The 26,302-nt window shown below is 42.4% G+C and overlaps 2 protein-coding genes across 2 annotated transcripts in view; one reads left to right on the top strand and one right to left on the bottom strand.

Annotated features, from left to right (window-relative positions):
- ARG2 (arginase 2) lies at positions 1–20,559 on the top strand. Its single transcript, XM_063159296.1, has 8 exons — positions 1–141; positions 260–332; positions 13,228–13,405; positions 14,202–14,361; positions 17,674–17,768; positions 17,895–17,999; positions 19,158–19,294; positions 20,135–20,559. The coding sequence occupies exons 1-8, from the start codon at positions 1–3 to the stop codon at positions 20,338–20,340; spliced, it is 1,095 nt and encodes a 364-aa protein (XP_063015366.1). The 3' UTR covers positions 20,341–20,559.
- The window catches only part of VTI1B (vesicle transport through interaction with t-SNAREs 1B), an 11,147-nt gene continuing 5,308 nt past the window's right edge, over positions 20,464–26,302 (bottom strand). The window contains exons 3-6 of the mRNA XM_063159297.1: positions 25,246–25,437; positions 23,751–23,924; positions 21,732–21,793; positions 20,464–20,828 (exon numbers count right to left, since the gene is read on the bottom strand). Of these exons, the coding sequence (XP_063015367.1) occupies positions 20,732–20,828; positions 21,732–21,793; positions 23,751–23,924; positions 25,246–25,437 (525 nt within the window). The 3' untranslated portion in view covers positions 20,464–20,731. The remainder of the gene's footprint in view (positions 20,829–21,731; positions 21,794–23,750; positions 23,925–25,245; positions 25,438–26,302) is intronic.

Here is a 26,302-nt window from a genome sequence, read left to right on the forward strand (position 1 = left end):
ATGGCCCTGCGCGAGCCCCTCGCCCGCCTGCTCCGCGCCCGGCCCCTCACCCGGCCCCTCACCCGGCCCCTCACCGCGCCCCCGCCGCGCCGCCGGGCGCACTCCGTGGCGCTGGTGGGAGCCCCGCTCTCCAGGGGCCAGGTGGGCATCGCGGGGGGCGCCGGCTGCCGCGGTCGCCCCGCTCCCGCTCCCCGGCGGGGCTTGCGCACCTGGCTGCCGGCAGCGCTGTCTGACGCGTTCCCTTCTCTTTGTCTCGCAGAAACGGGGAGGAGTGGACCACGGCCCCGCTACCCTCCGCGCCGCGGGGCTGGTGGAGCGGCTGGCCGGGCTCGGTGAGCACTGCGCGGCGGGCGGGGGTGGCGGCGGGGCCGCGGGGCTGCCCGCATCGCCCCCTCGCCTCTTGGGGCAGCGTGACTCAGCCGCTCCCTGCGGCGGGGGCGGACGGCTCCTGCCTCCCGCACTCGCGGAGCGCACCGGCGATGCCCGCAGCCGTGCGGAGGGGCCGGCGGGGACAGGCTCGCCGCATTCCGCACGGGAGGAGCCGCACGGGGCCCTGCGGGGGTCCCGGAACAAAGAGCGGCCGGAGGTCCCGGCTGCCCGCCACAGCGGGACGCTCAGCGAGCGCCGCACCGGCACACGGAGCGTGGGCTGCTCCCGTGCTGAGCCGGGGAAGCGAGAGGCTCTTTGCAGCGCTGTGTGCGCCTACGGCATCCCGACAAGTAACTGTGATCCTCGGCATATCACACGCTGTGCGCTTTGCCTTTTCTTCTTTATTCCCTTCTGTGTTTGTTACCAGGTTGTTCCTAAAAGATTCGTATGCTTCTAGGTGATGAAATTCAGAATTTTCTGGAGAAGTCCTCAGTTTTATGTATGAGGTCTTGTGTGAAGTCTTTGAAAACGCTTGCAAATACCACCCTGTGAACTGGCTGTTTCTGGTCTTTTTGTGCAAGCAAATCCATGCACTTAATTGTGATTCAGCTTCTCACATCTATTACTTCTGCAAGCTGAGACCTGCAGAAAGCTGTACCACAGTTACTGGAAACAGGACACAAAGGATAGAAACTTGTAAAGCTTAACTGTGGCTTGGAGAACCTTTAATCTAAAGAGTGTTACTGAAAATAGTGTGATGAGGATGGATTGCAGGGATGGACCACAGAAAGAACCAATATCTGCTCCCTGGGTGGTTAGTGTCAGTGGGGATTAGATGCACAGAGAGATAATTGCCTAGTAACCCTCTAGCAATTTTATTCTGAATTTAAGAACTCTTCAAAACAGAAACAATTGTTCTGTGCAGCGCTGTAGGCATATCCTGCATATCTTATGATTCACAAGCTGAAAAGTCCCAGTTGGCTGCCAAATGAATAGATACTCTTCTTCTCACTTGTTTTGAGCAAAGTACAGATACTTGCTGTCGTTGGCAATACTTAATTGTATTGAATCACAAATTCTAGTGAGCAAGCGCTATAACCTCAGCAAATGTGCCAGAGGGCATCTAAAAGAGCTTTGTACTGGAATAGTTACTGAGCCTAAAGTTTGTTTGAAATTTGCAAATTGCTAGGCTTGAAAGGAGGATGCTCTTCTAAATAAGCCTGTAGGCAGCAGATTATTTTGTATCGGTGACAGAATTTTATACTGTAAGGCTTGGAGTTCTCTTTCAAGTGGTTCAGCGCTAATGTTTCCGCTTTGTAAGAATTCTTTGATGAAAACTCCAAACCCACAAAACCCAACAAAATTTAAAACTAGAAGAGGAAGCCCTCTCGTTTGCCTGACACAAGCTCACTTCAATAGGAGCTTGAAGAAGGTGGAAAGGGAAATTCGAGCCCTTTCTGGATTCCAGAATCAAAATGTTGTGGGGGTAGAAATGAAGCCAGGTAAACTAATTTAAACAAATACTTTCACTGCTTTTCTTATGGGTTGTTTACTCATCAATCAGTTATGCACATGGAGATGCCTTCTTGCTGTTCCCTTACAGTTTTTAGAGGTTCTTCCTTCTGCAGTTGCAGTTTCCTATTGCTGGTGTGTTCTTCCACTGGGGTGGGGTTGGTTTGTTTTTTAAGGTGGTGTTTTTTATTGCTGCCTAAATCTCTGCAGCCCTTTTGAGAACAGGTTCTGCTGTGAGGGCCCATCCTACAACGATGACAGTCACCAGCATGCCCAGAGCAGTGATTTGCAGTGCAAGGACAATCTGCTTCAGGGGAGGGTGCTGGATGGAGGAGGATGCTGCCATGTAGCCTTTTGTACTGTACACGTTTGTTGTTCATGGAAACTTAACAAATTATTGTTTTTATATGTGGGCTGCTTGTTTTTCTTCTCTGGGATGTCAGGATAGCTTTGGCTGCAGTGCTGCTGTAATAGTGCCATTATTTGGAGTCCTGTGGTATGCTGAACTGGCAGTAAAACTTTAGCTGCTTTCTCTGTCTTTCTAACACTCTGAATTTTCTGCTCATACTTTTAAGAAGACCACAGTATGAATGGAGCCATGGTATGATTCTAATTATTAATTTGGACAGTCAATTTTTCTGTTTTATTATAAGAGTTAATGATTTTGAGGGATTCTTGATTGTTTTCCAGAAACAGGCAAACTGTATTGCAGCAGACCAGGCTTCTCCTTTAAAAATAAATATCATTTGTCTAAGACACAGGGCTTCTTCATCTGTACTGGATAGTTCTGAAGCATTTGTGACCACAGGGTCTGTGTATGTGAGTGCATATAGAAAGTGTTTGTTACGTGCCCCCATTGCCTGCTTGGATATGAAAAAATGCTATGAGCTTGATTTTCCTTGTCATTACCAGTTTGAAACCAAGTATGAAATGTGGAATGATGCTTCCCAGTACAAGAGTGAGGCTAGATTCTGGGCCACCTAAAGAAGCACAGATGGGGGAAAGAAGCAGTGTTCCTCTGCATTAACAGTAACTGAAAATTGCCCTCACTGTCTTTCATGTGGAAGAGATTTCTGGTGATCAGACTCTTCTCTTTGCCGGAAATGTTAAAGTTTGTTTATTTTAAGTTTTGATTTATTCATTTTCCATTTGTAATTCAAGTTCAACTCAACCTGTATAAAATGAAGGTGCTCTGGAGGGTTCTCCAAAAGGCAGCATTTGGGTAGTAAGATTCATATACTATGTTTGTTGCTTTGAATAAGAAGCAGCCACATGGCTCTTCACATGTTTTTCTGCCTTATTTAGTGACTTCTGTTGATAGTGCTCCAGCCACATCAGAAAGAGTGAGAATCCTAAACTTTTGTTTCCATTTTTTCCATTGTTTTCCACTTTCCTTTCACTGTTTAGTGTATTTGTGGGGTGTGGTGGTGGTGGAATTTTGTTGTTCCTTTGACCCTATCCTAATTTCTGTTCTTTCATAGTCCTATTGCAGTGTTCTGAGCTGCTATTCCAATTTCTGTTTTTTGGGGGAAATCCCTCCCTTGACAAATTCTGTGACCATACTTACATGGTACAGTAACTTCTTGGCTGCCTGTGAACTGCTTGTTTATGCTTAGGCTGAAATCCGAGGAGGGAGCACAGAGGCAGATGTTGTTGCTAGTCTGTACCAGTGTCAGAGATGAATCTGAGCCACCAATTTGGCTTTTTTCCCCTTGTCAGGAGCAGAGAGATCGCAGTTACCTGTTGGTGCTAGCTCAAGGGATACTCAGAGTTACTGTAGCAGGAGTCCCAAGCCAAAAGCAGTGGGTGTGCAAGTCTAGCAGGAGTAAATTAAAGTGTAATTTACTCTGCCTGTGGGGATTTTTATTCACCTTGGAGATGTTTGTCTTTTGGCTTTGCTTCCTCTCCTAAGGGAAACTAAAATATTATCAGCTTAAAGGACATGTTGCCAAAGAAGTAAAAGTGCCATGTGAAAACAGAGGCCCCCAGCTCCTTGGCCTGGGAGAGAAAAGGGTGTAAAGCATGTAGGTCTGTGTATTGCTCCAACAGCAAACAGAAATGGGTGCAGTATGTGGTGGATTTTGGACTTTTTTTGGCTAGGAGTGGGGGACATAGGTGGCAGATACATAAGCTGCTGAAGGTGCAAGCTATGAAGTTTTTTAAAGTGAGAATTTCTTGGGCCTCTCCTGTTTGCTGCAGATTAGGCAGAGAATCTCATCAAACTTCAATCCAGAGATTTGCCTAATCCTTTTACTTGACGAGAGAAAGGCCTTACTCAGTTTTATTCTTAATAGAACGCTACTGTTTCTTACTGTAGCCTGTGAGGTGACTTAGAGCATCTGTGCTGCTGCTGGCAGGGGAACAACTTTAGTGTAAGATTTCTTCCCAAGTATTCATTCTTGTGTGTTGACTGTTGTTGATTGCTGAATTAAAATTTTTTGGTCTTTATTTAGAACTGCATGCAGCTGGGTTGCTGACCTTAGGCTTGGATTTGGGTTAGTGTAGGATTGATTAGCAAAGTTTGGATCTGAGTTGCTGGCTTGATAAGTTGGTGAACTGCAGAGACATGTGGCTTACACAGAGGGGAACTGCATGTGTCAGAGAGAATGAGCATCATATCACCATTCTTCAGTTGTAGGCTTCATGATGTCAGTGTAGTGACTCATAAAGGAGTAACCTCCTCTAAAAGAGGAGTGGAGCTGTTAATCCCCATGTCTCTGGAGTTACACTACTGCTTTGCCCAAAACCATTGGACTCCTGTTGACATCTGCTGCCAGAAATAGCAATTCAACTTTGCTCCTTCACCAAGACAGCTCATGTGGTTAGTAGCACTCTTAATAAATCATGAGGCAGCTGCTTCTACATATCTTTTTTTTTTTTTTTTTTTTTTTTGTCCACCTAAATCATCTTCAGTAAAGAGTTTAGAAGGAAGATAAACAGTTTTCTAGTTGTACTCCAATTATGCATAAATAAGTATAGGTGCTGGGATTCAGCAGATTTGGACTGGCAAGAGCTGTAGCTGCATTGTTGGGAACATAATGTTCATCAGTCCATCCAGTAAATGTGTTTAAAAAGTTGCCTGTATCCCTGAAGAATTTGACAAACTGTACCATTCTGCTTGCCCTGTATTTGGACTGAAATTGGATTTACATGTTAGAAACAAGATCTGTCAGGAATGGATTCTTGGATTCTAGCTTTGTTTTGCACTAGCTTTTACCTCACTTGTTTCTTTTCATCTTTTCACAACTCAGTAGTTTAAACTTGTAAAGACATTAGTACAGCCAGTCAAATATCTCTAATCTCTAGAATTCCAATAAACACTAAATTTGTTGTACGGATAACATAAAGATCTGGCTTTTTTTGTTTTCTGCTGTTGATGAAGTGGGAGACAGGCAAAATTCTAAATAACTGCTGGCATTTAAGCAGCATGTAATTTAGTTAAATCTCTGCATTGTTGAGGTAAGAAATGCTACTGTTCACCTGTTTTTATTTCTGATCACATCTGGTGCTAGTACTGTCAAAGCTAAGTATGCATGTGCTAGGAACATCCTCAGGACCAAAAATCAGTTTGGGTATAACATAAAGACGTCAGACTAACAGCTTCTTCCCTACAAAGCAGAAATAGGAATGCATTTCTTTAATCCAGGAACACCCTCTCCCCCTCCTTTTCCCCTGAAACTAAATGGGTAAATGGCAGTCCTCTCCTCCTTCCTTTCCCTTAGACACAAGCATGCCCAAACAGTTCTGTTTAATAATATCAGTACAACATACTTATGTAGTACTGCAACTTATTTCTGGAACCAGACTTAATTACCTCTTTTTATTTATACAGAGATAAAGATCCATGGGACTCTGCTATTCTTGTTTATCTCTCAAATGTGGATTAGCCATGGTTGGTTACCTGCAAAGACCAGTGGTTTGTCAAAAATCAAAGCACAGCCAAAGGGGCTGATTGTACCTTGCGTTTGCAGCGAGTCTTTGAAATGATGCTGCTTGTCAGGATGCATCAAGGGCAGGTGCTGCCCCACTCTGTGGGGGAAGGCAGCCAGACCTGCCTCTGGTGAGCTGGCAGGCAGGAGGAAAAACCTGCTGGGCTTTTGGGGGAGAGCTGCTCTGGGGAGGCCTCCACTAAGGCAGCTTTTAGGTTGCATCTTCCCAGCAGAGCTCGTTGTCTGTCCTGCCTTGAGCAGGGGAGGCTCAGCTGTGCTCAGCTCTGCTCAGCAGCTGCAGTTCATCCTTTTGAGTGCTGTACCTTCCATATTTGCATGAGTACAGGTGGCCTTGGGAGCCAGGAGAAAAATGCCAACGCTGAAAATAGAGCAGTCCTTGCAGTCAGTTGGTTCTGATATTGCCTTCCCCATGCTGATGGAGCACACAGTCTGCTTTGGAATGAAGAGCTTTGTGTCAGCCATCCATCAGTTGGATGTTTGTTTTTGTCTCCCATTTGGCTGGTGCATACTCGAGGTTGCACTCTATGGAATTGGCTTTAAAAGAATCTTTGTGAATTTGGGGTAAATGTCACTTGGTGCTTTAACTGTAACTGTTCTGTGTGTCAGCTTAGTTTAAATACCTTTAAAAATAAAGCTAGGCTGGTGAAGATCAGAAAAACCTGAATTATTTCTTCCTGATCTTTAAATAAAGGGAGACTAGGGTGAAGGACCAATGAACAGAGCTCTTGGGGGTTTTATATTTTTTTTTAATTTATAGTGTTTCCCTTTATCCTAGATACATTCATATTATAAAATTAGTTTTAATACATGATTTGGCTGAATTTCTGCACCTATATAATTCTCTTTGGATTGAAGTACATTTAGATTACATTCTGGTTTAATTTTTTTTACTATTAATTCTGTTGGAGGAGTGGAGTTATTAGGAGGGATGCACAAAGGGAGGTGACAGAGGGAAAATTAGATAATGAGTTGGATTTTGATCTGCTTTACAGTACACATGATCTATTACTGCTTTCTCATTTGAAATTTTAATCACGTCTCTTGTTGTGGACTCACAAGACCAAGAGACCTATGGCAGGTGTATGCTTATGTGAATATGGTATGGAGGACTGGTTTTGGATGAAAGGTGGAAATTTCTATTATAACACCACCTGCTGAAAAGCAGGGAATGAAGCACTGAAGTTAAATACAAAAAAAAAAAAAAAAAAACCCAAAAAAACCCCAAAAACCCACAGACCAACAACCCACCAGATTTCATTTGTATATGAAGAAGTGATGAGATGTTAGTTTCTCCCAGCTGGTTAAGAGGGAAGAAGAGGATTTCAGTAATCTCTAATATATTTTACTCTCCCTTCCTCTCAAGTGTTACCTGCCTGGGTTAAGGAATGTAATATAACTGTTTGCTTTTGTAAACATCTAAAGCACAAGGTGCTTATTGTTGAGGAAAGCTCTTTTGGCAGCGTGATCCTCCTGGCTGTAGGCCCCATTGTGGGGGTGTTGTCGGGAGCTGTGCCTGGGTTAAGCTCATTTGAAGGGAATTGGAACTCGTGCAGGGTTTGGTGGTGCTGTGGCACACGCAAGAGCTGCGCCCTTCTCTCTGATGCAAGCCACAGTGCAAATGTTTCCCAACACCTCAGAGTGACGTTTTTGAAGACCTTTCAAGGTCAACTGCACTGGATTTCATCAGAGATTAACATTATAAGCCATTTTCAAAGGGAAATGAGGTGGCCGCTTGATTTGGGGCTGGAAAAATAATTTTTGGCTCCCTTTATGCAAGGGACATCTTGACTACAGACTTGGGGCAGCAGTTGGAATGGGTTTGCTTGTAGCTTTTGTAGGAGATGAATCTTTTTTAATATTTACAGCTACAGAAACTTTGTCTTAAACCAGACCTTTCAGAATTTCAAGGATAAAAGGATGGGAATTGCTCATACAAGAACTTGCCTTTTAGGAAGTGAAATTTTAGAGCTGAGAGGTATCTGTTGGGCCATCAACTGTGTATCCAACCTATATATATACCTATATATAACCTGGTATATATACCTATACCTCTTCTAGCAGATACCTGTTCAGTTTAAAGAGAAGTAGATGCTGTGTGATGAAGTTCCTAGCGAGCAGGTTATGACTAAATGAGGCTGCAGAAGTCTGTCACTTGCAGTAGGAACCTTGCTAGCCTAATTTCCTGATCATGTAAAATGAAAGCATGCACTTTGTGTAGTTGTAATGCACACACGCCCTGGATAATTCTGGAGGGTTAAAACTGCCTTTAAGAAAAGCTTCAGAATGCATTGGTCATAATGAATTGAATAATTTGTTTGCTGTTGTGAGACACATTTTGACAGTGTCTCTGAGAAAGGATTACAAAGTCCCCACCGTAAGCCAATGTATTTATACTGAAAAGAAGAATAGTAACCTGGTTTCATTCATGTGAAGTAAAATGTTAAGTTTGCCTGTAACCATTGTTCATAACAGTCATTGCATCCTAAAAGGCCTTTATGTGTTTGTGGTGGTTTAGTAAATGGTGCTATAGCTGAGAAAACAATTTGCAGGAGCAATGCTTGCGTGTGAGCAACTTTGTATATAACATAGTATGAAAGAAGGTCCAGTAACTGTGGGGTTTCCAGATTCCTTTGACAGTAGTTCATCCAGGAGAGGATTTACTTTTCCCACTAATTTAGGTTTTGGGGTTTTTTTTAAGTCCAGTTCACAAATGCCCAGTGTAAACCAGCAGTGTTGGGAGATCAGTCCTATCCCATGTTCCTCGTGCTTTTGTTCCAGTTCCCATCTGCTGAGCTGTTACATTTATGTGAATGTGCCATGGGGCACTGTCAGCAAACAGCCTGGCTCTGCAGAGCTCAATCTCCTACTGGCCAGTTTGCTGCTTGTGTTGCTGGTGCCATTTCCTGGCAGAGGAGGATGGGGGGAGGCTTTCTGTGCTGCTGCCCAGATGTTTTCCAATGAAATGCCACCTGACATGAGCTGCCTGTTTTTACAGAGGACAATTCTCTACATCTGTGCAGGGAAATTAGTGCAGTAACTGCTGGCTACTGTGTGTATTTTGCTTATAATAGGAAGTGAACTTCAGACGTGTCATACAGCTTGCTGAAAGATGTGTTATGTCCCCAGTGAAAGATTATCAAATCATTCACTAATGGCAAAATAACTGAGTTGAGCATGACTGATACATCAACAGCTTATTTGAAAAGGCCTGCAAGGAAGTTTTTTCAGGTATACACTCAATTTGTTGGGGTTTCTTTGTTTGATGGTTTTTGTTTGTTTTTTTTTTGTTTTTTTTTTTTTTCTTTTTGGTTGGTTGATGTTTTGGGGTTTGTTTTGTTTTTGGTGAGTTTTTTTTAATGTGTGTGATTTTTTTTCCTTTTTTTTTAAATTTTTATTTAAAGTCCAAGGCTCCTAAGTAGGAATAATGAAGATTTGTTCTACCTGATACAAGTAAGGTTCTGGCTGTGCAGGCTGGATAAATGACAGCTTACTGCAGGTTGAATGCCTGTGTGATCTTTCCCTAACCTGTTCTGGTCAAAAGAAATTAACCTGGGAATGACCTAGTGTGCAAACTATTTCAAGCTAATGTATGAATTTTTTGGCTGAAATGTGTCCCCAGCACCCCTGATGACACTGAAGCCCTGAGGATTGCACTCCTGAGCTGGTTGTGCCTTGTGGCAGGCTGCTGTGCGTGTGCAGTGTGGGTTATGTAACTGCACTGTGCTCCTGCTCACATTGACACCTCTATCTCCCTTGTATCTCTTTCAAGCTTCTGTAACACAAATAGATTACTCAGACCTGCTTTTTTGTTTACCTCGTTTCAAAAAGGGATCTCTGCTAGAACCAGGGGGTTGGTGGAGCTGACTTATGTGTATTTGGTAGCTATAAATTTCCTGCACTGTTGATAATTGACTAATGAATCAGACGTATTTTTCATTTGAAAGTAATTTCTGGTAGGGCTTGAAAGACTTTTGATCACATTTAGTTTTATGTTCTTTCATTACTAGCAAAATGTTTGTGCTGCTTCCTCCTTAAGTACTGTATGGTACTTATGGTGTGTTTCCATTTAAAAGAACTTTAATCCTGGCTAGACCTGACCTGCTTCAGTGACAAATGGTGTGGGTGCTGTGCTTTCTAATGAGAGTAAGGAAGCTGGCTTTCCTGTCTGCCCATAGCGTTTTCTGCCTTTCAGAGCCTGAATCTACTGCCTTTTAAAATGCTCCATATATTCTTCATGTTAACTTTTGGTGCTGATTTAAAAAGCTGTTTTGTTTTTAAATATTAGTATCTGTATAAAACAAAGAGTGTCCCAGCTACCAAAGAAGGTAAATGGATATTGCTTGGCGAGGTAGATTGAAAAATCTTTCACTAATGGCCAAATAACAGCAAAATCCCCCAAACTGCACAGCAGTACAGCATGTCTATCCATTGAGCAATTTCTGTGCACAAATAATGTAGTCGAGGGAGCTTTGATTTAAGAAATAAATCTATGTGCAAGCAGGCAGATGAAATGGAAAACAATTCAGATCTTTAAGTTTTAGACTAATAGCTGAGATTCTAAATAGAAGCTATGTCAAATTATTGAAGTAGTTACTGATTTATTGAACTGTTTTTCTTTTGTCAGTATCTTTAAGACAAATGTGCATGTTGATTTAATCTCTAGTATCTGGTCATTTGAAAAACTGTGTGTACACATGGACTTCCCACACTTTGGGGTACATGGCATATCTAAGTACTGTGAATTTCATTCTCTGTGCACTGTCTATTCACTAAGCTTTCCCTTTGCCCTAAGGTCATTAAATCCCAGTTTTCCAAACACTAGGCACCGTTAAAAGAAGTAACAGTAAGAGAAGATATTAATGCTTAAGTATTGGATTAGCATGTACTTCTGAGATGAATCAGATAGCTGGCTGAAAACATTCCTTATCACCTTGGGAAACCTGAGCTGTCCTCTGCAAGCACATAAGTGCAGTGGGCCTAGAGACAAGGGATGCACAAAGCTGAGAAAACCAACTGCTTCAAGGTTCATGAACCCTAACTGAACTTTAGAAGATGGTAACAAAAACTGAAGACATCTATCATCTTTAACAGATAAAAACAATTAGAGGGAATTACGAGTACCATGTGTTCAAAAAGTGGACAAGATTGCAGAATTCTGCAATAATACAAAAATATTAACACAAAAGTGTTAAGCTATATAAACCTGATGTGATCCTGAGAAACAAATGGGATCTTTTATTCAAAAGCTGAACCAAGTCTTTTCGCCCCACAATGGGATCTTGGAGGTGGGCAGGGTAAAGCAGAAACTACTAAACACTTGCTACTTTTCTAAACACACTTGCTCAAACCTGCCACATGTGGCCTGCCTTGAGCACAACCTGGAGAATTTTAACTCATTCCTTCAAGGAATGATGGCATAGCTGGAGCTTTGTTTTGTACTAGTCTGAAGGTGGAGCTTTGTGATAGCTTTAAAGGAAGTTGTTTTTCATCCTTTAATGGATAAAATACTGCCATGTGCTTGGATGTCCTGTAGGAGAGAACAAAACCCAAGTTGTATAATTTCTTCCATCACACTGTAAAATGTGTTGTCCTGCAATGTATAACTCACTGCACACGGCTCCCAAATGCAGATTTATTTCACACGCACGTCAGAGGTATTGGATCAAAGGCAGCATTCCCTTGTACAAGAGTCCCTCAAAAAGGTCTTGATACCCATTGAAGTCTTGCTTCCAAAACTTGTGTCCCAGGCATGCTCAAGTACTTTCATCAAAGTTTGAAATACTGAAACGTGTGGCAGTGTGCACATGTGGGAGAAGTAGCCTTGCAGGATGACGCAAATTAAAAAAACAATTTGTAACATTTTCTGAACATCTTGGAACTCACTTTTTTTCTGCTTCTGCACAGCACTAGAATAAACAGGGGGTAGAAAATGTAGTGGTCAGAGATCAGATAGCACATTCAAATCTGAACAAAATGGGCTCAAAATTCCAGAGCCTTCATCCTGTTGCTTAATTAGGTATTGTCTGTGGGAGGAAAAAAAAGCAGTTGGGTACCCGTGCTGCCTTCTGAAAAGCTGGCAGTGGTATGTCCTGGTCCTGCTTACTGCTTTAAGTCACTGCAGAGAATGTGTTATCTCAGAGTTGCTGAGACATCTGTGCAGTCCTTCCTGGAACAGCTGACATTGTTCATTTGCAAGTATCCCAATATCTGCCCACCTCTGTCCCTGCTCTAAAATGTATGCTTGCCCACTTCCCAGCACAACATCTGCATAAGTGACTCAATAAAATGTCCTTCATTCATGTCACCAGTTAGAACTCCTTTTAAAATATAAAGAAGTCATGTATTTCTTAAGTAAGCTTTTATGCAATATCCACCAAGCAAATTCAGAGCCAGCTTCCTAAACATTTGACTAATGGCTTACTGGAAATTAAGCAGGAACCCAGAGCCCCAAGGCTGTTTCTTCATGTTGACTTGCCTTAAATTTTTCAAATTGCCCCATTAAGCACAGGATGGCTAAAGGCAAATGTCAGCTCTGGTCTGGATGCTTTGAACTGCAAACAGCCTGGTGTTTCTGAGGAATGAAGGGGACAGGCATGATTGATTGATATTCAGGGTGGTCTTATTAAGCCACTGTTCCTGTAGCTGTAAATACCTGGGGGCCTTTACTGCCCTCATCAGAGCCTGCAGTGAGAGGCCTGTCTCAAACTGAGTCTCTGAGAGGAAAGGCTGAGTGTTACACCCAGAATGTTCTCAGGTTCAACAGCAAATCAGTAACTGACAATGAAAGGATCTCAAAGAGTTTGGGGATCAAAGTCCCAGAATTAAAATGCCTTCTAGAATATCTTGTGTTGAGAAAATGGACAGGTTCTCCTAATAAAGTTCTACTGGATTCTCCAATGGAGTTGCCTGGAAGTACTGTAAGAAAATTATATTATTTGTTACTTGACAGTTTTGTGCCAGGATTCTTGGGGACCTTGAAAATGTAAAATAACTGTAGCTATAGTTAGTGAAATGTGTAATCCTTGGAATCTTTAAGTAGTTGAGCTTATTTGAGGCTGTGTACAGTCTAAATGAGAAGGAAGATGGCAATGCAGACTATAATTTTTCATGTTAGAATTTATCATGAAATAATTTTTTAAAAATCCAAACTTTTTCTAAGTGACTTTTTATGATTTGCATAGCTCATTGCTAAATTTAAGCTGTCTTAAGCTTAAGCTGATAATGTTGTCTTAAACTTTCTAATTTGTAATGCTGTGACAGTTGCATCCCATGCAAATAGCCAAATGGATGCATTCCTTTCCCACTGTTCCTTTCATACATGCCCAACTGATTTTGAGCATTTCCCTGGGAAGGCATTTAAATAAGTCTCTCTCTCCTTTTGTTGCTGTGTTGCCAGGATGCCAAGTGCACGACTTTGGAGATTTGAATTTCACTCAAGTTCCCAACGATGAGCTGTACAACAACCTGGTGTTGTACCCGCGCTCGGTGGGCTTGGCCGCCCAGATGCTGGCTGATGCAGTGAGCAGAGCAGTAGCTGCTGGACACAGATGTGTGACTCTGGGAGGTGATCACAGGTGAGCTGACCTAAAAACAATTAGTGGTTCATGCTGCAGGTCAACACTTGGAGTGCAAGAATTTAATTTAAAAAACAAGGGGACTTGGGGAACAGCTCATGGGTCGTTTCTTGGCAATACCTTAGGGATGGGCTTTAATGGTGGAACATAGAGGACAGCTGCAAGAACCTGACCTTCTCAGACAGTACTGCTTAGCTCCAGACTGGTCTGTGATCAGTTGTGTAGACACACAACTGAGGTTCTCCTCTTAGGGAAAGTTTGTGCCATCAGGTTCCTTCAGAGGAACTGCTCAGTTTCTTTACTGCGCAGTGTTTAGTGACGTGTCTCTTTTGCCCATCGTGTCTTAGGACAGGTTTGTAATGCCTACACACAGACAATTTTGCAATAGATCTTACAACATGAATCTTTTTCCTCTTTTTCACTAACCTTTGGTCTGAGAATTGGCTGAAGATGGTAGGGCATGTAAGAAGGAGTTGTGGGGGAAGGTGTCATGAGTAGAATAAAAAAAGGCTAGATTTTCTGGAGCATTTGTACCCAGAGCAGGGGAAGATTGAGTGTGTGGGAAGGGTGACAGCAGAGAGCTGGGGCTCATCTGTTACTGTAGCCCTGTAGTTCCTTGGCCTCCGGGAATCACAGCGGTGGCATGCCATGCAGTTTGCATGGGATGCTCCCTTGATTGTCACAGATGTCTGATGTGTGAAAATGTACCAACACGGAAGCTCAGAGACTGCCCTTTGTCCTTGTAGTTGTTCTGAAGGAGAAATGGTGACTAAAGACTTTGTTACTGTCCTTCCAGCCTGGCCCTTGGTTCTGTCAGTGGCCATGCACGGCAGCACCCACACCTGGGGGTGATCTGGGTGGATGCACATGCTGATATCAACACACCTCTCACAACTCAGTCTGGGAGCCTCCATGGACAGCCCCTCTCCTTTCTCCTACGGGAGCTTCAAGATAAAGTGAGTATCCTGATTGTAGTTACCCTACATGGCAACCTCAGAGCATTGCTCACCTTTGCTGATGTGAGGTTCTTTCTTACCTGCTGCAAATGCAGATCTTTTCTATCAGAATACAAGGAAAAGTATGTATTACTGTGTGTGTACATGCACACCTAAATACAAGTGCCACAAACACATGTAAACCCAGATACAGACACACTTAGGGGCACCATGAGAAAAAGCTTTTCTTTGTGTTTGCACCCTCGTGGGCTGCACAGTGAGCTGCACACAGCCCCTGACTCTGGTGCTGCTCCTGAGTCATTGAGGGCGTTGTTGCTGAGGCTGGGCAGGAACCTGCCCTGAGCCCAGCCTGTGAAAGCCCAGCTGAGCCCACCTGCAGGAGCAGCTGGTTCCTGCACACCTCACATGCTGCTTCTGCTTGGTTTGGCTCTTCCATGTTTTGACAACCTTGGGGGCTGACAGGGGCTGTTCCTCTATGATCTCTCCTAACTGGCTGCTCTGGTGTTGGCTCCACTGTAAATATTACAAATCAAAACAGCTGGAACTGCTTGCAGTGAGCTTTTAAAGAGAGAGCCTTTTTCTTGGAAAGAGGCCAGATTTTCAAAAAAAGAGCTGTTTCCTGGGGCACATGGAATGTGCATGGCTTGTTTTTGCTGCTGTCAAGAGGCTGAACAGGGGGTTGGCCTGAGGCTGAAGTACCCTGCTGGCTCAGCTGTGGGCTGTGGCAGGGGCCTGCAGCCCCTGTGCAGTGGAACTCTGATACAACAATCTTCTTCTGCTGCAGCTTAGGCTGGAGAGAGAGAGCAGGATCAGCAACTGCATCTTGAGAATGGATGCTGCAGCTGCAGGAAACCTGACTGCATTATTTTGGCAGCATTGCTAGTATTTACTCCTAATTTTCTCACTTCTCTGACAAATTTGGGGTGCTGTGTTGCTGGAAGTATACTTTCCAAGCAAGAACAAGCATGTTTAAATCTGTATGGCTACTGAAGATACCACTGCATCAGTTCCTGTTCAGCATGGCAATACTGCAGTCATCTCATAAAGTTCTGCTTTTTCTCCTGCAAATTCTTTTGAATTATTTCCATCCACAAGTCAATAGAGTCATCTGGTGCTTTTACATACTTTACTCTTTCTAGTCATTCTTATGTGCTCTCTACAAATGTGTTGGAATTCCCAAAGTAATGCAAAACTAATGGGGCTTTTTGGAACACCCCCTGCACATGAAAAGGTTAATACTAAAGGTTACCATATTTCTACTTTTTTGCCCATAAGTTAGAGAGGGTGATATTTCTCCTTTTTGGCACCTGTACACACTTTCTCAATGGAGATAAGAAGAGAAAGAGAAAATTTTGTGAATTTTAAAGCCCACTTAAGGTGAACAGTTTATGGCTTGGTGGAAACAGAACAACACTAAGGTTTCTGTAATAGCTGGGGAAGGAGCAGATATTGGTCTGCTGGGTTCCAATTCTTGAGCAGCATAGAAAAGCAGTAATTTTTTACAATTATTGGGATTTTTTGACACGCTGAAAGAATACCTGTAAGCTTTCTGGGGTCAGTGGGAGAGCAGGCCTTTCTTGCAAGCAGCAGTAGTGAAGAAAGAATAAGATTAGGCTGTGCTTAGTGGCAAGCTGCTCAGGCATGGTGCTGGTCATGGGATCTTGTCACAAGCCCTCCTCAAGTGCAGCAGTCTGGATGCCTCTGCAGAAGCAGCTCAGACAAGGCCTGGCTGTGCAGGTGCGCACACAGGTGTGTGCATTCACTCAGGGGGCTTTCTTACCCTATTGTATTCCTGTTTAGAGGGAGGAAAACTAACACCAGTCCTGCTGGTACCACCAGGCTTCTACAACTGCAAATTTTTAAACAGCTCTTTGGCAGTAGGAGGATGTGCCTTTGGCAATGATTTGTCTGGCTGATACCCCTCTGACTCTCTGGAGCAAACCATCATGTGTGCAGAACTGCATATGGCTCACCCTCTAACTCTCATCCAATACAGCACCTGAGTTGATAATGGAACTAAAAAATTATCATCCTCCTTTCCTGACTGCTTCAGGGCTCCTGGAACCATCCAAACTCACAAACTGCTATTAACACCTTCCCGTGAAAATGCCTGCCCCTCTGGCTTTACTATAAGCAGCTCCTTTCCCATGGGAACAATGCAAAGAACCTGTCAAAGGCAGTTAACACATTCAATTGTATTTATTTACAAAGAAAGAGCTATAATTGAAATTGCAGCATTAAATCTACTGAATCATTCATACTAGAGAGTATCTGACAATGTTATGCCATTATGTCATTACTATGCTCAGTTTATGATGTGGTGATGATGAATTTTGTGTAATTCATTTTTGAAACCTGAATTTATTTATCCCTTTTATAATCTGTGCTAATTTAACCCAATGTAATTAAATATAGCTATGGGTGTGATCACCTTTAAAAACATCTAATATTGTACTTAGAATAATTAGTAATTGAGAAGTCTAAGAGGGAAACAAAACCTTCTAGCTACTTGACAGCTGTGTTGGCTGTAGCCATTTTCAGAGCTGGGAGAAGAGAAATTTGAGAAATTTAATTTATATCACTCTTAAAATTAGCAAGTGTTACTAACCAAAAGGTTTTATAATTCTGTACCATGACTACTGAATTACCAAAGCTGACAAAGACCTCATAATCTTTCAGTGGCTATACTAGACCTGTTCTCTTCAATTCTGCATCAAAACCAGCATGATGTAACCCACTGTAGAGGCCCAACTTCCTGCTCTGCTTTCCCCCCGCTCTTTTATTTTTCTTTTTTTTTTTCAACTTCCCACTTTGAATTTATCCATCTTTAATATGGTTTTTGTAAACTTTGGTAGTTCTTCTAAAAAGACAAAGCTGCCTTGATTTTCATTCTTCCACCTAAGCATAATGTTCTGGGTAAGTTCCAGAGCATCACCATTAAGTGCCCTGTGTAAGTGATCTACATCTGGGTATCTATTCAGCATTCCTCCTTACACTCACTGATGCCATTTACCTATTGCTTGTGGATTCAGGCTTTTTAGTCCTCCTCCTCTTCAAACTGGAAAATGTAGAAGAGTTAAAAACTTCATCCACTGACATTCAACTCAGATAAAGTCATATCATTTTACCTCAGTTGAGCATAGGAATGACGGTAAGGACTGATGACATCGGCCAAACTGTCAAGTGCAGAGGTTTCTCTATTTAGAGAGAGAAAGGGTGCTATAAATCAATACAAAGTTTTCAGGGAAGCATCAAATAGCATTTTGTTAAGTATGTCGTTAAACTGACCTAATACCAAACCTTTGCCTGCAGGTACCACAACTTCCTGGCTTTTCCTGGCTAAAGCCCTGCCTTTCAGCCTCTGATATTGTGTACATTGGTTTGAGGGACCTGGATCCTGCTGAGCAGTAAGTTGGTTTAGATTAAACTATTTTTGTAAAGGTTGAATTAAAAAGCTTGAAACCACATCCATAAGGGTTGCTAGATTTCAGCTTAAACCAGTAATGATGGTTTTAAAAAAATTATTTTCACAGCTATATTTTGAAGAACTTTGACATCCAGTATTTTTCCATGAGGGATATTGATCACCTTGGAATTCGGAAAGTTATGGAAAGAACCTTTGAACGACTGATGGGCAGGTAATGAACTATTATCTAATTTAAACTATTCTTGTTGAACATCTGCTTTCCTGAAAGTTATTGAAGTCAAGTCTCTGGTGTAGGGTGGCTGTACAGAACTGTGGCAGTGCCCAGTGTACAGGGATGGCTGAGACAGGTTACCACTCACTACAGTTGTGGCTCTGTTTTATACTGCATGGTTCTGTTAAGTAATTCTGTATTTTCTGCAGTTTGACATGTTTGAATCAACTCAAGAGTGCAGGATACACGTTACACTTTTAAAAATACATACAGCAACTTGACAGTAACTTGAAATGAGCTGTTGGTATGGGAAGTGGAAGCTTTTGATGGCTTCCTCCTTGGACTGCTCACACAGGATGTTCTACTGGTGGGTGCCAGTGCCAGTGCAGCTGGTAAAGCTCACTTCAACCACTCCCTTACTGCAGTTCACTACTGCCACCTCTGCGACCCTTGTTCAATTTTGGGAACCAGCTCAGGGAGCAAACCATGCTAGGAGCTGGGAGAGGGTCACTTAGAAGGGGTAACCTCTGCCACAGGTTAGAACCTGTGCTGCATGCTGCTGTTTCCTAAAGGTGTGCTCACCCTTCCTCACTGCAACTGTGCCAAGTGAAGAAAATGGTAATCCAGATGCTTCTCCCTAGTTGGAAGTACGCAGTATGCCACTTAAATAATTCATGTGAGTGACAAGCAGTGTCCAGTCAGCTGCAGATGATATAGTAAGTAACTAACATTTTAGGTTTACTGCTTCAGCAGTTAGGCTACATGGCAGGGTTTGGATACAGCCTTTAAGTATTGAATGAAAAATGCTCATCTTGATGAACTGTCAGTGAAATCCTTGAGCTTGGTGCTTCCTCCATCCTAGCTGCCATGCACATCAGTGTTTCAGCCTTCACCCTGGCTTTCTGTACAAAAGGAGAAAAGGCTGGATTGTATCACACACTTCTCTACCTCATCCCACTGAGATGACAAATACCAGTTAAGATGGTTTGAACTAAAGTACTTCAACCAAATCCTCGCTGAGTAGATGCTTTTTTAATGTATATGAGACATGGTTCAAGGAGCTTGCGCTACTTTGCTGATTAGCCTAGACAGTAAGAAACGCACATAGAAAACATTTAAAGGCTCTAAGATTGCTTTTCTTGTTTTATTCCATCTCAGGAGACAGAGACCAATTCACCTGAGTTTTGACATTGATGCTTTTGATCCGTCCCTGGCTCCAGCAACAGGGACTCCTGTCCTAGGTGGATTAACTTACAGAGAAGGCATGTACATCACAGAGGAAATCCACAACACAGGTAGGAGCACCAGCTCATACTGGTTATGTTTTTGTGCTATAAATAGATAGTAAATGTAGTCAAAGCAAAGGTGCCTGCAAAGTCAATTCAGCCTTCAGTAAGGGAAAAAGAATTCCTGTGACTGGCAATTCCCTTGGTGTTGGAAGCATCTTAACCATCAACAGCTTCAGTTTAGCAAAAGAAAATACACAGTATGTTAACAGCTAATGTCAAAAATGTGTAATACTGTTCCCTAATCCTAAACACATGAGGAGAGATGTGAAAATGGGCATCTGGAATACAAAAATGGGTGCAAACAATCTTAAAGTTTGAAATTCCATTCTAGGATTCAAGACTAACAAATCAAGCTTTCATAAAATATACTGCAGTTGATTCAATATATGAGGACTTTTCATCTTATTACCATCAAGTTTTTATTTAATATGTTTAAACAATATTATTTGCAGTAAAAGAAGGTTAAAAAAATCCCAAGCAGACAGTAGTCTATAGATTCATGAACAGGATAGCAAAAGAGTATGAGGTGAGACTACCCTCATTTTTGGACTGGGAGAAAAAATGTTCCTCTCATAAATGTGTATGGAACATCAAATGTTTTTCCTGAATGCTGAAAGCACAAATGAGTGAGGTAGTGACAATGTAAGAAAGAACCAAATTCAAAACACAAATTTGCATCTGAGAACAAACTTCATCCCTTGAGTGCCAATCTTACTTGTCTAAGGGGTAGAGCAGGTCACAAACCCAAATACCAGACTTGCTACAATGAATAAAAGGCTGCAAACAAAACCGTGCAGAAGACTGTACCCTTTGTCAGAGTAACAAAGCTGCCAATCATTTTCACAGGAATGCTTTCAGCTGTAGACATGGTTGAAGTCAATCCACTGCTGGGAGCTTCTCAAGAGGCAGTGAAAGCAACTGCTCGCCTTGCAGTCGATGTGATAGCGACGTGCTTTGGGCAGACAAGGGAAGGAGCACACACCACCTTTGATGAACTCCCAACACCCAGCTCTCCAGATGAATCTGACAGTGAAGAGCAAGTGAGGATTTAAGAACCCATGCTGGATATATTGGACACTACAGAGCTCTGCTGAGGCACTTGAGTGGATAGATTGTCAACACTTGGCAAATACTGTTAACATCTCAGTTTTTAAATAAACTAGCTTTTCCATTGATCAGTGGCTACTTTATTACATAGCAAGATTTATTCATTTAGTTAAGTATATACAAAATGAGACAATAAAATATTTATTACCTTCTTATTAATCTTACCAGTAGTTCAAGCCTGTTTCTTTTTACTCCCATTCTCTGTCTTTCAAGTGTCAGTACAGTTTCAGTTGAATGTGCTGTCTCATGACTCAGTTCAGGCCTCAGACAGTCAAAGGGAGCAGACAACCCATCCTCCTCCTCATCAATGGAAAAGCTCATCTTGATCATGAAGGTTCATTTCTTGCGGAAGAACTTGTAGTAGACCACACCTCCTAGGATGGCCAGTTCCAGGATGATGATAATTGACAGCAGCAACTTATTTGTGGTTATTCTAGAGTTTAAAAATAAAAATCCAAGGTTTTTTGGTTTTTTTTAGCTTGTTTATGAAAGCATATTCTAGATCCAGATCCCCATCTTCCCTTCCCTGTTTCAGCGAGACCACACTGTGCTTTTCAAAAAGCTCTTAACAAGCAGAAAGGGCCAAACTCAATAGTTCACTGCTCCTGTTTTCCTGGAAATCCTGTTTGAATCTCCTATTTCAGCAGTAGCAGTTCTGTTCCTCTTCCCCTGTCCCACAGAAGGCAGATCATTGCTCTATATATGCCTGCTCCTTCAGTCAAGTGAAGAGGAAAACAATACCTGAAGCCCTGTGCTAAAAACCCTCATGGTGGTGCTTTGACTTGGAATTATGTTGCTGAAGGAAAACTAAAATCTCAAAATAATAAAGTACTTTTACTACTGAAAACTACACAGTTATCACAACTTCCTTTGGCAATAGGCATAAAGGAAAGGTTATGAGGAGATAAGTACCTGCTGGCAATGCAATCTATGAACTGGCTTTTTAAGGCTAATTAAACAATATAGATAAACTGCAAATCCACTTAAGAAGCCAAGGTTTTAGCCATCAAAATCATACATGGTCCAGCTCAAGAGTATTTCATGGTCCAGCTGAAGAGTGTTTCATGGGCCAGCCTAGGACTAACTGCTCTAGGGCACTGGTGTGGGCTAAACAGATTAGTCTGTGTCATCAGTCTGTGTCATCTAACCCACCCAGTGCTGCAGTGATTTATGGCACAGCCTTTCCCAGCCTCAATGAGGGGCACCTGAAGGCACCATGAGCAAGTCACTGTAACTTGCTCCTGTCCTCACCATGGTCTGGATGGGCAAAGACCCCACAGCACCCTGACCAAACAGCACACAGTCAGTGCTGTTCAACAGCCTGCACACCACTCACCTCCGGGACATGGAGCGCAGAATCTTGCGACTCTTGCTCAAGTTCTCACTGGTGTTCACCAGCTGAGGAGAGACACAAGTTACTTGTCAGTTAAACAAACACACACCAACTCTGGAAAGATGCATGTGAAAACAGCTGGTGTTGAAATGCTGCAATGAATTACAGGACAGGATGACCACATCCTCTCAAAATTGAGACACAGCACTGTTTTCTACTCACAACAGCAGCTGGAAGCACTGCCTCTTTTCCAAGGAGAAATTAAGACTTTTCTCTATACTTTCCCTTAGATACAAACAAAGACGTGCAATTTGAGACCACTTTCTGTCTCTTTAATTAATATACAAATATGAGAAAAGTGGTACTAACTTCTTTCATTAAGTTTCATTTCTGTTAACACCAGAAGAGAGTGATACTGATGTGTTCACCCCAGAGCATATCAAAGTGTTTGAAATGCTGCTCAAGTTCTGTTAAAGAAAGAACTGTGTTGCACTCAGAGGTCTAAGTGACCCAGTGGGTACAAGCTCTGGGCTGTTAATGGATAATCCATTTCAGCTTTGTACTGCCCAGCAATGAACTGCCCAGCATACCCAGCTATTAAGAAACATGCAATTAAGTGAAGTTATAGACAACTAAAGAAGCTGCTGCTTCACAGACAATTCATGATGAATGGCCACTGTTCTCCAGGTAAGATTTCACTATTCCACTTCCAAACATTCTAAGGAAGTGAAGGGTAAGCCAGGTCACTTATAGCACAGACACCTGCCTGCACAATTCCTCTGTAGTTTAACACATTGCCCACAACTGCAAAGCTGCTTGTATGTTTCTTTGCTCTGAGATGGACTGGACAAAGCTGAGGAAGAAAACTATCAAGTCCATTGGGAGCTTAGTAGATTTCTAATCTTCACTATGAAAGCACAAGTAAGAAGAAAGTCTGCTTCCAGCTGGAATGTGTGATTCACACAATTCCACAATTCATTGCCTAAGAGGCTCAGAATAGAAGTCACAGACCCTGTTTAGTGAGGAACACAGCAGTGATGGGTTAACAGCTGGACTCCATGATCTTTGAGGCCTTTTCCAATCTAAACAATTTTATGCTTCTGTGAACGATCTGTTGAGAGACTGTGATGCCTGAAGGACTGTAATACTTTTTACCAGTAATACTTTTTATCAGTTGAAGGACAAAAACTATCCCTACCAATCTTAAGATCAATTTCCTTTCCTGCTTTCTAACTCGAATTTTGGAACAGGACAAATCAAATTCTGACTGAAATTACAGAACTACTTAAATGAAAAAGCTACAGACTTTGCTGCAATGAGTAGAAAGAACTCCCAAAAGCAGGGGTATGCTTTTTGCTTTGGCTGAGTGGGCTTATTTGCCAAACTCGGTGTCCCCTGAAGTCACTCACCTAAAAGCTTTACACTCGGGATCCCTTGCACACACAGAAAATCCCATCAGTTTGTTAGTTCAAAAATCAAACTGTCAGTTTTGCATACGTGTGTAAACAAAACAAGTGAACTAGTTTTTGAAGCTTTCACAGCAGAAGCAGAGCTTCTTGAACCAAGGATGAGGAATAGACACCTTGTCGGGCATTTTCTCCCTCCCTGCAAATATTGGAAAGCTAGTAATTAAGTAATTACTCTTCTACTAAATTTAATTTAGTTACAAAAACTTGCTAACTGTTTCCAAAATCTTAACTTTAACTAGTAGTCTAGTCACAAGACAACTCCTTATGATCTGCAACTTTTTCAGTAATGCTATTTTTTTCTAGCAGATCTATAGGTCTAATCTCCCATTTTGCACAGACACAGCAGCAGACATTTTACCACCATGCTTTGAACCCTTCTACAGCAATTACTTGTCTTTTATGAGAACAGACAGCAATGTGGCAGCCTGAATTTGGTCTGTAGAGCTATCCAGTCGGATGACTATGCCACGGAAGGTCCCTGAGAGTAACTGGTGGCACAGAGCTCCCACCAATAAGAGCAGGCTGTTTCTGAGCCGTGCCAGCCTCCTCTCACCCTGCCCCGGGTGCGCTCCAGCTGCTCGCGCTGCTCGCCCAGCTCCTCGATGATGTCCGTGCCGATCTGGTCGGTCTCGGCGGCGATGCGCTGCGAGCGCTCGATGCTCTCGCTGGCTCGGTTCAGGCTGTCTGTGCCCTGGAGCAGCAGCACCCTCTGCGACTGCAGGCTAGTCTGAAAAGTAATGGATGCTTAACTATTAAGTATTAGGCTTGTGGCATTAAAAAGTTAGAATGTGACTCCATAGGCCATCCATTTGTATTAGCTGTACACACTCCTTACGTTAACTGATGCAGCCTGGTTAATTTTGGTCGAGCCTTGTTCACCTTGTAAGATTATGACCAAATCTGGTTAAATCTCTAAAAAGGATACAGCACTGAAGAGTTAAGACAGTTCCAAAAAGCTGTCTTTGTAACAATTTACTTTTCCATCAAAGAACATTTACATAAAAATAGTACCTTTCTTTTCCAGATGCTAACTTTTACTTCCATTCACATCTAAAGTCAGCCTTCACAGCTGGTTGCCAGGGAAATCTTTACGAGTTTACAGTCAAAAGGATTAGGAACAAACAGCACTAACAGATGGACAGCTAAGTAACAAAGATCCTCTTTTCATGCCAGTAGCCTGGTCTAGAGGATAAGGAATGTTTGCCGACCTTGGGGTCAGAAGGTAGCTCAAAATAAAGTGTTTTCTTAAGCTTCAGAAAGTCTAATCTATCACCCTGCTCTCAGGTTTTAGAGTAATCAGTCAAGAGGAATCAAATGCAAAAATTTCCCAAGCTGCAGCAGAAGGAAATACTAAACAAAGAACCCCCCTCAAAACTGGCCTCATCTAAGGCAGAAAAATGAAAAGCCCACCTCTGTACAGATGACAGCACTTTGAAGTGCTGTCATCTGTACAGAGTGAAGATTCAGTCTCACTAGCTCAGATATCTCTAAGCCTATCTGGTAAACAAGAAATTGGTGTACTTTTTGCATTGTAGCAGCAAGACCATAGTGAAAAAAGTGCTAGAGAAAAAAATCCTTATATTTTCTTGAAATTATTTACACTAAGATCGCTTAAAAGATAATTCTACCAAAGAACCTATACAATGCATGATTCATGCTTTGCTAGTTTTGGAGATTAGAACTAGGTGAGTTAACCTTTTTTTCATTAAGAAGCATCACTTCTGTGTTTTCCCTTCTGTAGGAAGGGAAACCTGTGCAATGATTACACGAAGAGTTTTGGTACAGAATGTTGCGCAAATTACTAACCATGTGTCTTTCAATGAGTTCTATTTTGATTACATTCCTATCTTTGTTTTAAACAGAAAAACTCTCCTCTGAGTTCCAGGTGTTCTTCTCCCTGAGATATTCATGTTACATGTAGACAGATATACAGGGACTCATAAAAGCACAGAGGTAGCCTAAAGTAGAAGCACTGTAAGCAATGCATCTGCGATAATGCTCTTGCACGATCACAGCACAGTCAGATCAAATTTACATCTAATCCTTACACTCTGTTCATTTTCTGTGGCAAAGATCCCATATTTTGTATCGCCTTGGTTTCCACGGCCCAAGCCCAAATCTGTGCTTCTCATATCCCTCTGGAACATGGACAGGTCTCTTCTGTAGGCTCGGATTTTGCTCATCATTTGGTTGCGGAAAGGCACAGGAGCGTACTTCAGCTCTTCCTCCATTTCCCGCAGCTTCAACAAAAGAAAGCAAACAAAAGATATTTATTTATAAAGCACCACATCCATGCTTAGCAGCAGCCATACTCAAAACTCAGCACCAGATGAAAGGATTCACATTTGTCTTGGACTGGCTGAGGGGGATAACCCTAAACCCCACACCCCATCTAGTACTGAGTACACCACGCTACCCAATGCTGTTGAGCCCATGTGTATTTTCACATACACAACACTGCAATAAAAAAAATTCCCAAGCTTAAATGCTTGATTTTCTTTCCCTAAAATATCACTCTAAATTTTAAAATTTGCAATTCTCACTTTCTTATAGTTTAAGCATTTATAGGATGGGTATCAGCTTTCTATTACATCTGTGCAAAGAGACAGAATCATAGTATGATTTGGGATGGAAGAGACCTTAAAGACCACCTCGTTCCAGCAGTCCTGCCATGGGTAAGGGCACCTTCCACTAGACCAAGTTGAATACTTCCAGGAATAGGGCATCCAGGGACATCACCCTGGTGGAGCACCACCTGGGACTCCACTGACTGCTTTGACTTTTTCAAATGCCATGGACAGTAGCTTAGCAACTACATCAGCCAATTCCCTCAGGACTCTGTGATGCATCTCATCAGGTCCCATAGATGCAGTATGTTCAGGTTTCTCATGTGCTCATGAACCTGGTCATCCCCTAAAGGAAGGAATTTGCTCCCATGGTCCTGGCATGGCAGTCCATTAACCCAAGAGATGTGGGAAAAGAGGTTACCATTGAAGATGCTGAGTACCTCAGCCATTTGCTCATTCAAATCTATTGCATGAGTAGGCACAGCACTAAATTCAGGCTCTGAACATCCAGGTTTGGCAACCTGAGTTACAATCTGCA

The sequence above is a fragment of the Melospiza melodia genome, chromosome 6, assembly GCF_035770615.1.
Source record: "Melospiza melodia melodia isolate bMelMel2 chromosome 6, bMelMel2.pri, whole genome shotgun sequence".
Taxonomy (NCBI): Eukaryota; Metazoa; Chordata; class Aves; order Passeriformes; family Passerellidae; genus Melospiza; species Melospiza melodia.

Bases quoted from the DNA above. Each gene is read 5' to 3' on its own strand.
- ARG2 (XM_063159296.1), top strand. From the start codon at position 1: ATGGCCCTGCGCGAGCCCCTCGCCCGCCTGCTCCGCGCCCGGCCCCTC. The intron at 142-259 runs GTGGGCATCGCG...TTTGTCTCGCAG, and splicing joins CCCCGCTCTCCAGGGGCCAG to AAACGGGGAGGAGTGGACCA. The intron at 19,295-20,134 runs GTAGGAGCACCA...TCATTTTCACAG, and splicing joins AGAGGAAATCCACAACACAG to GAATGCTTTCAGCTGTAGAC.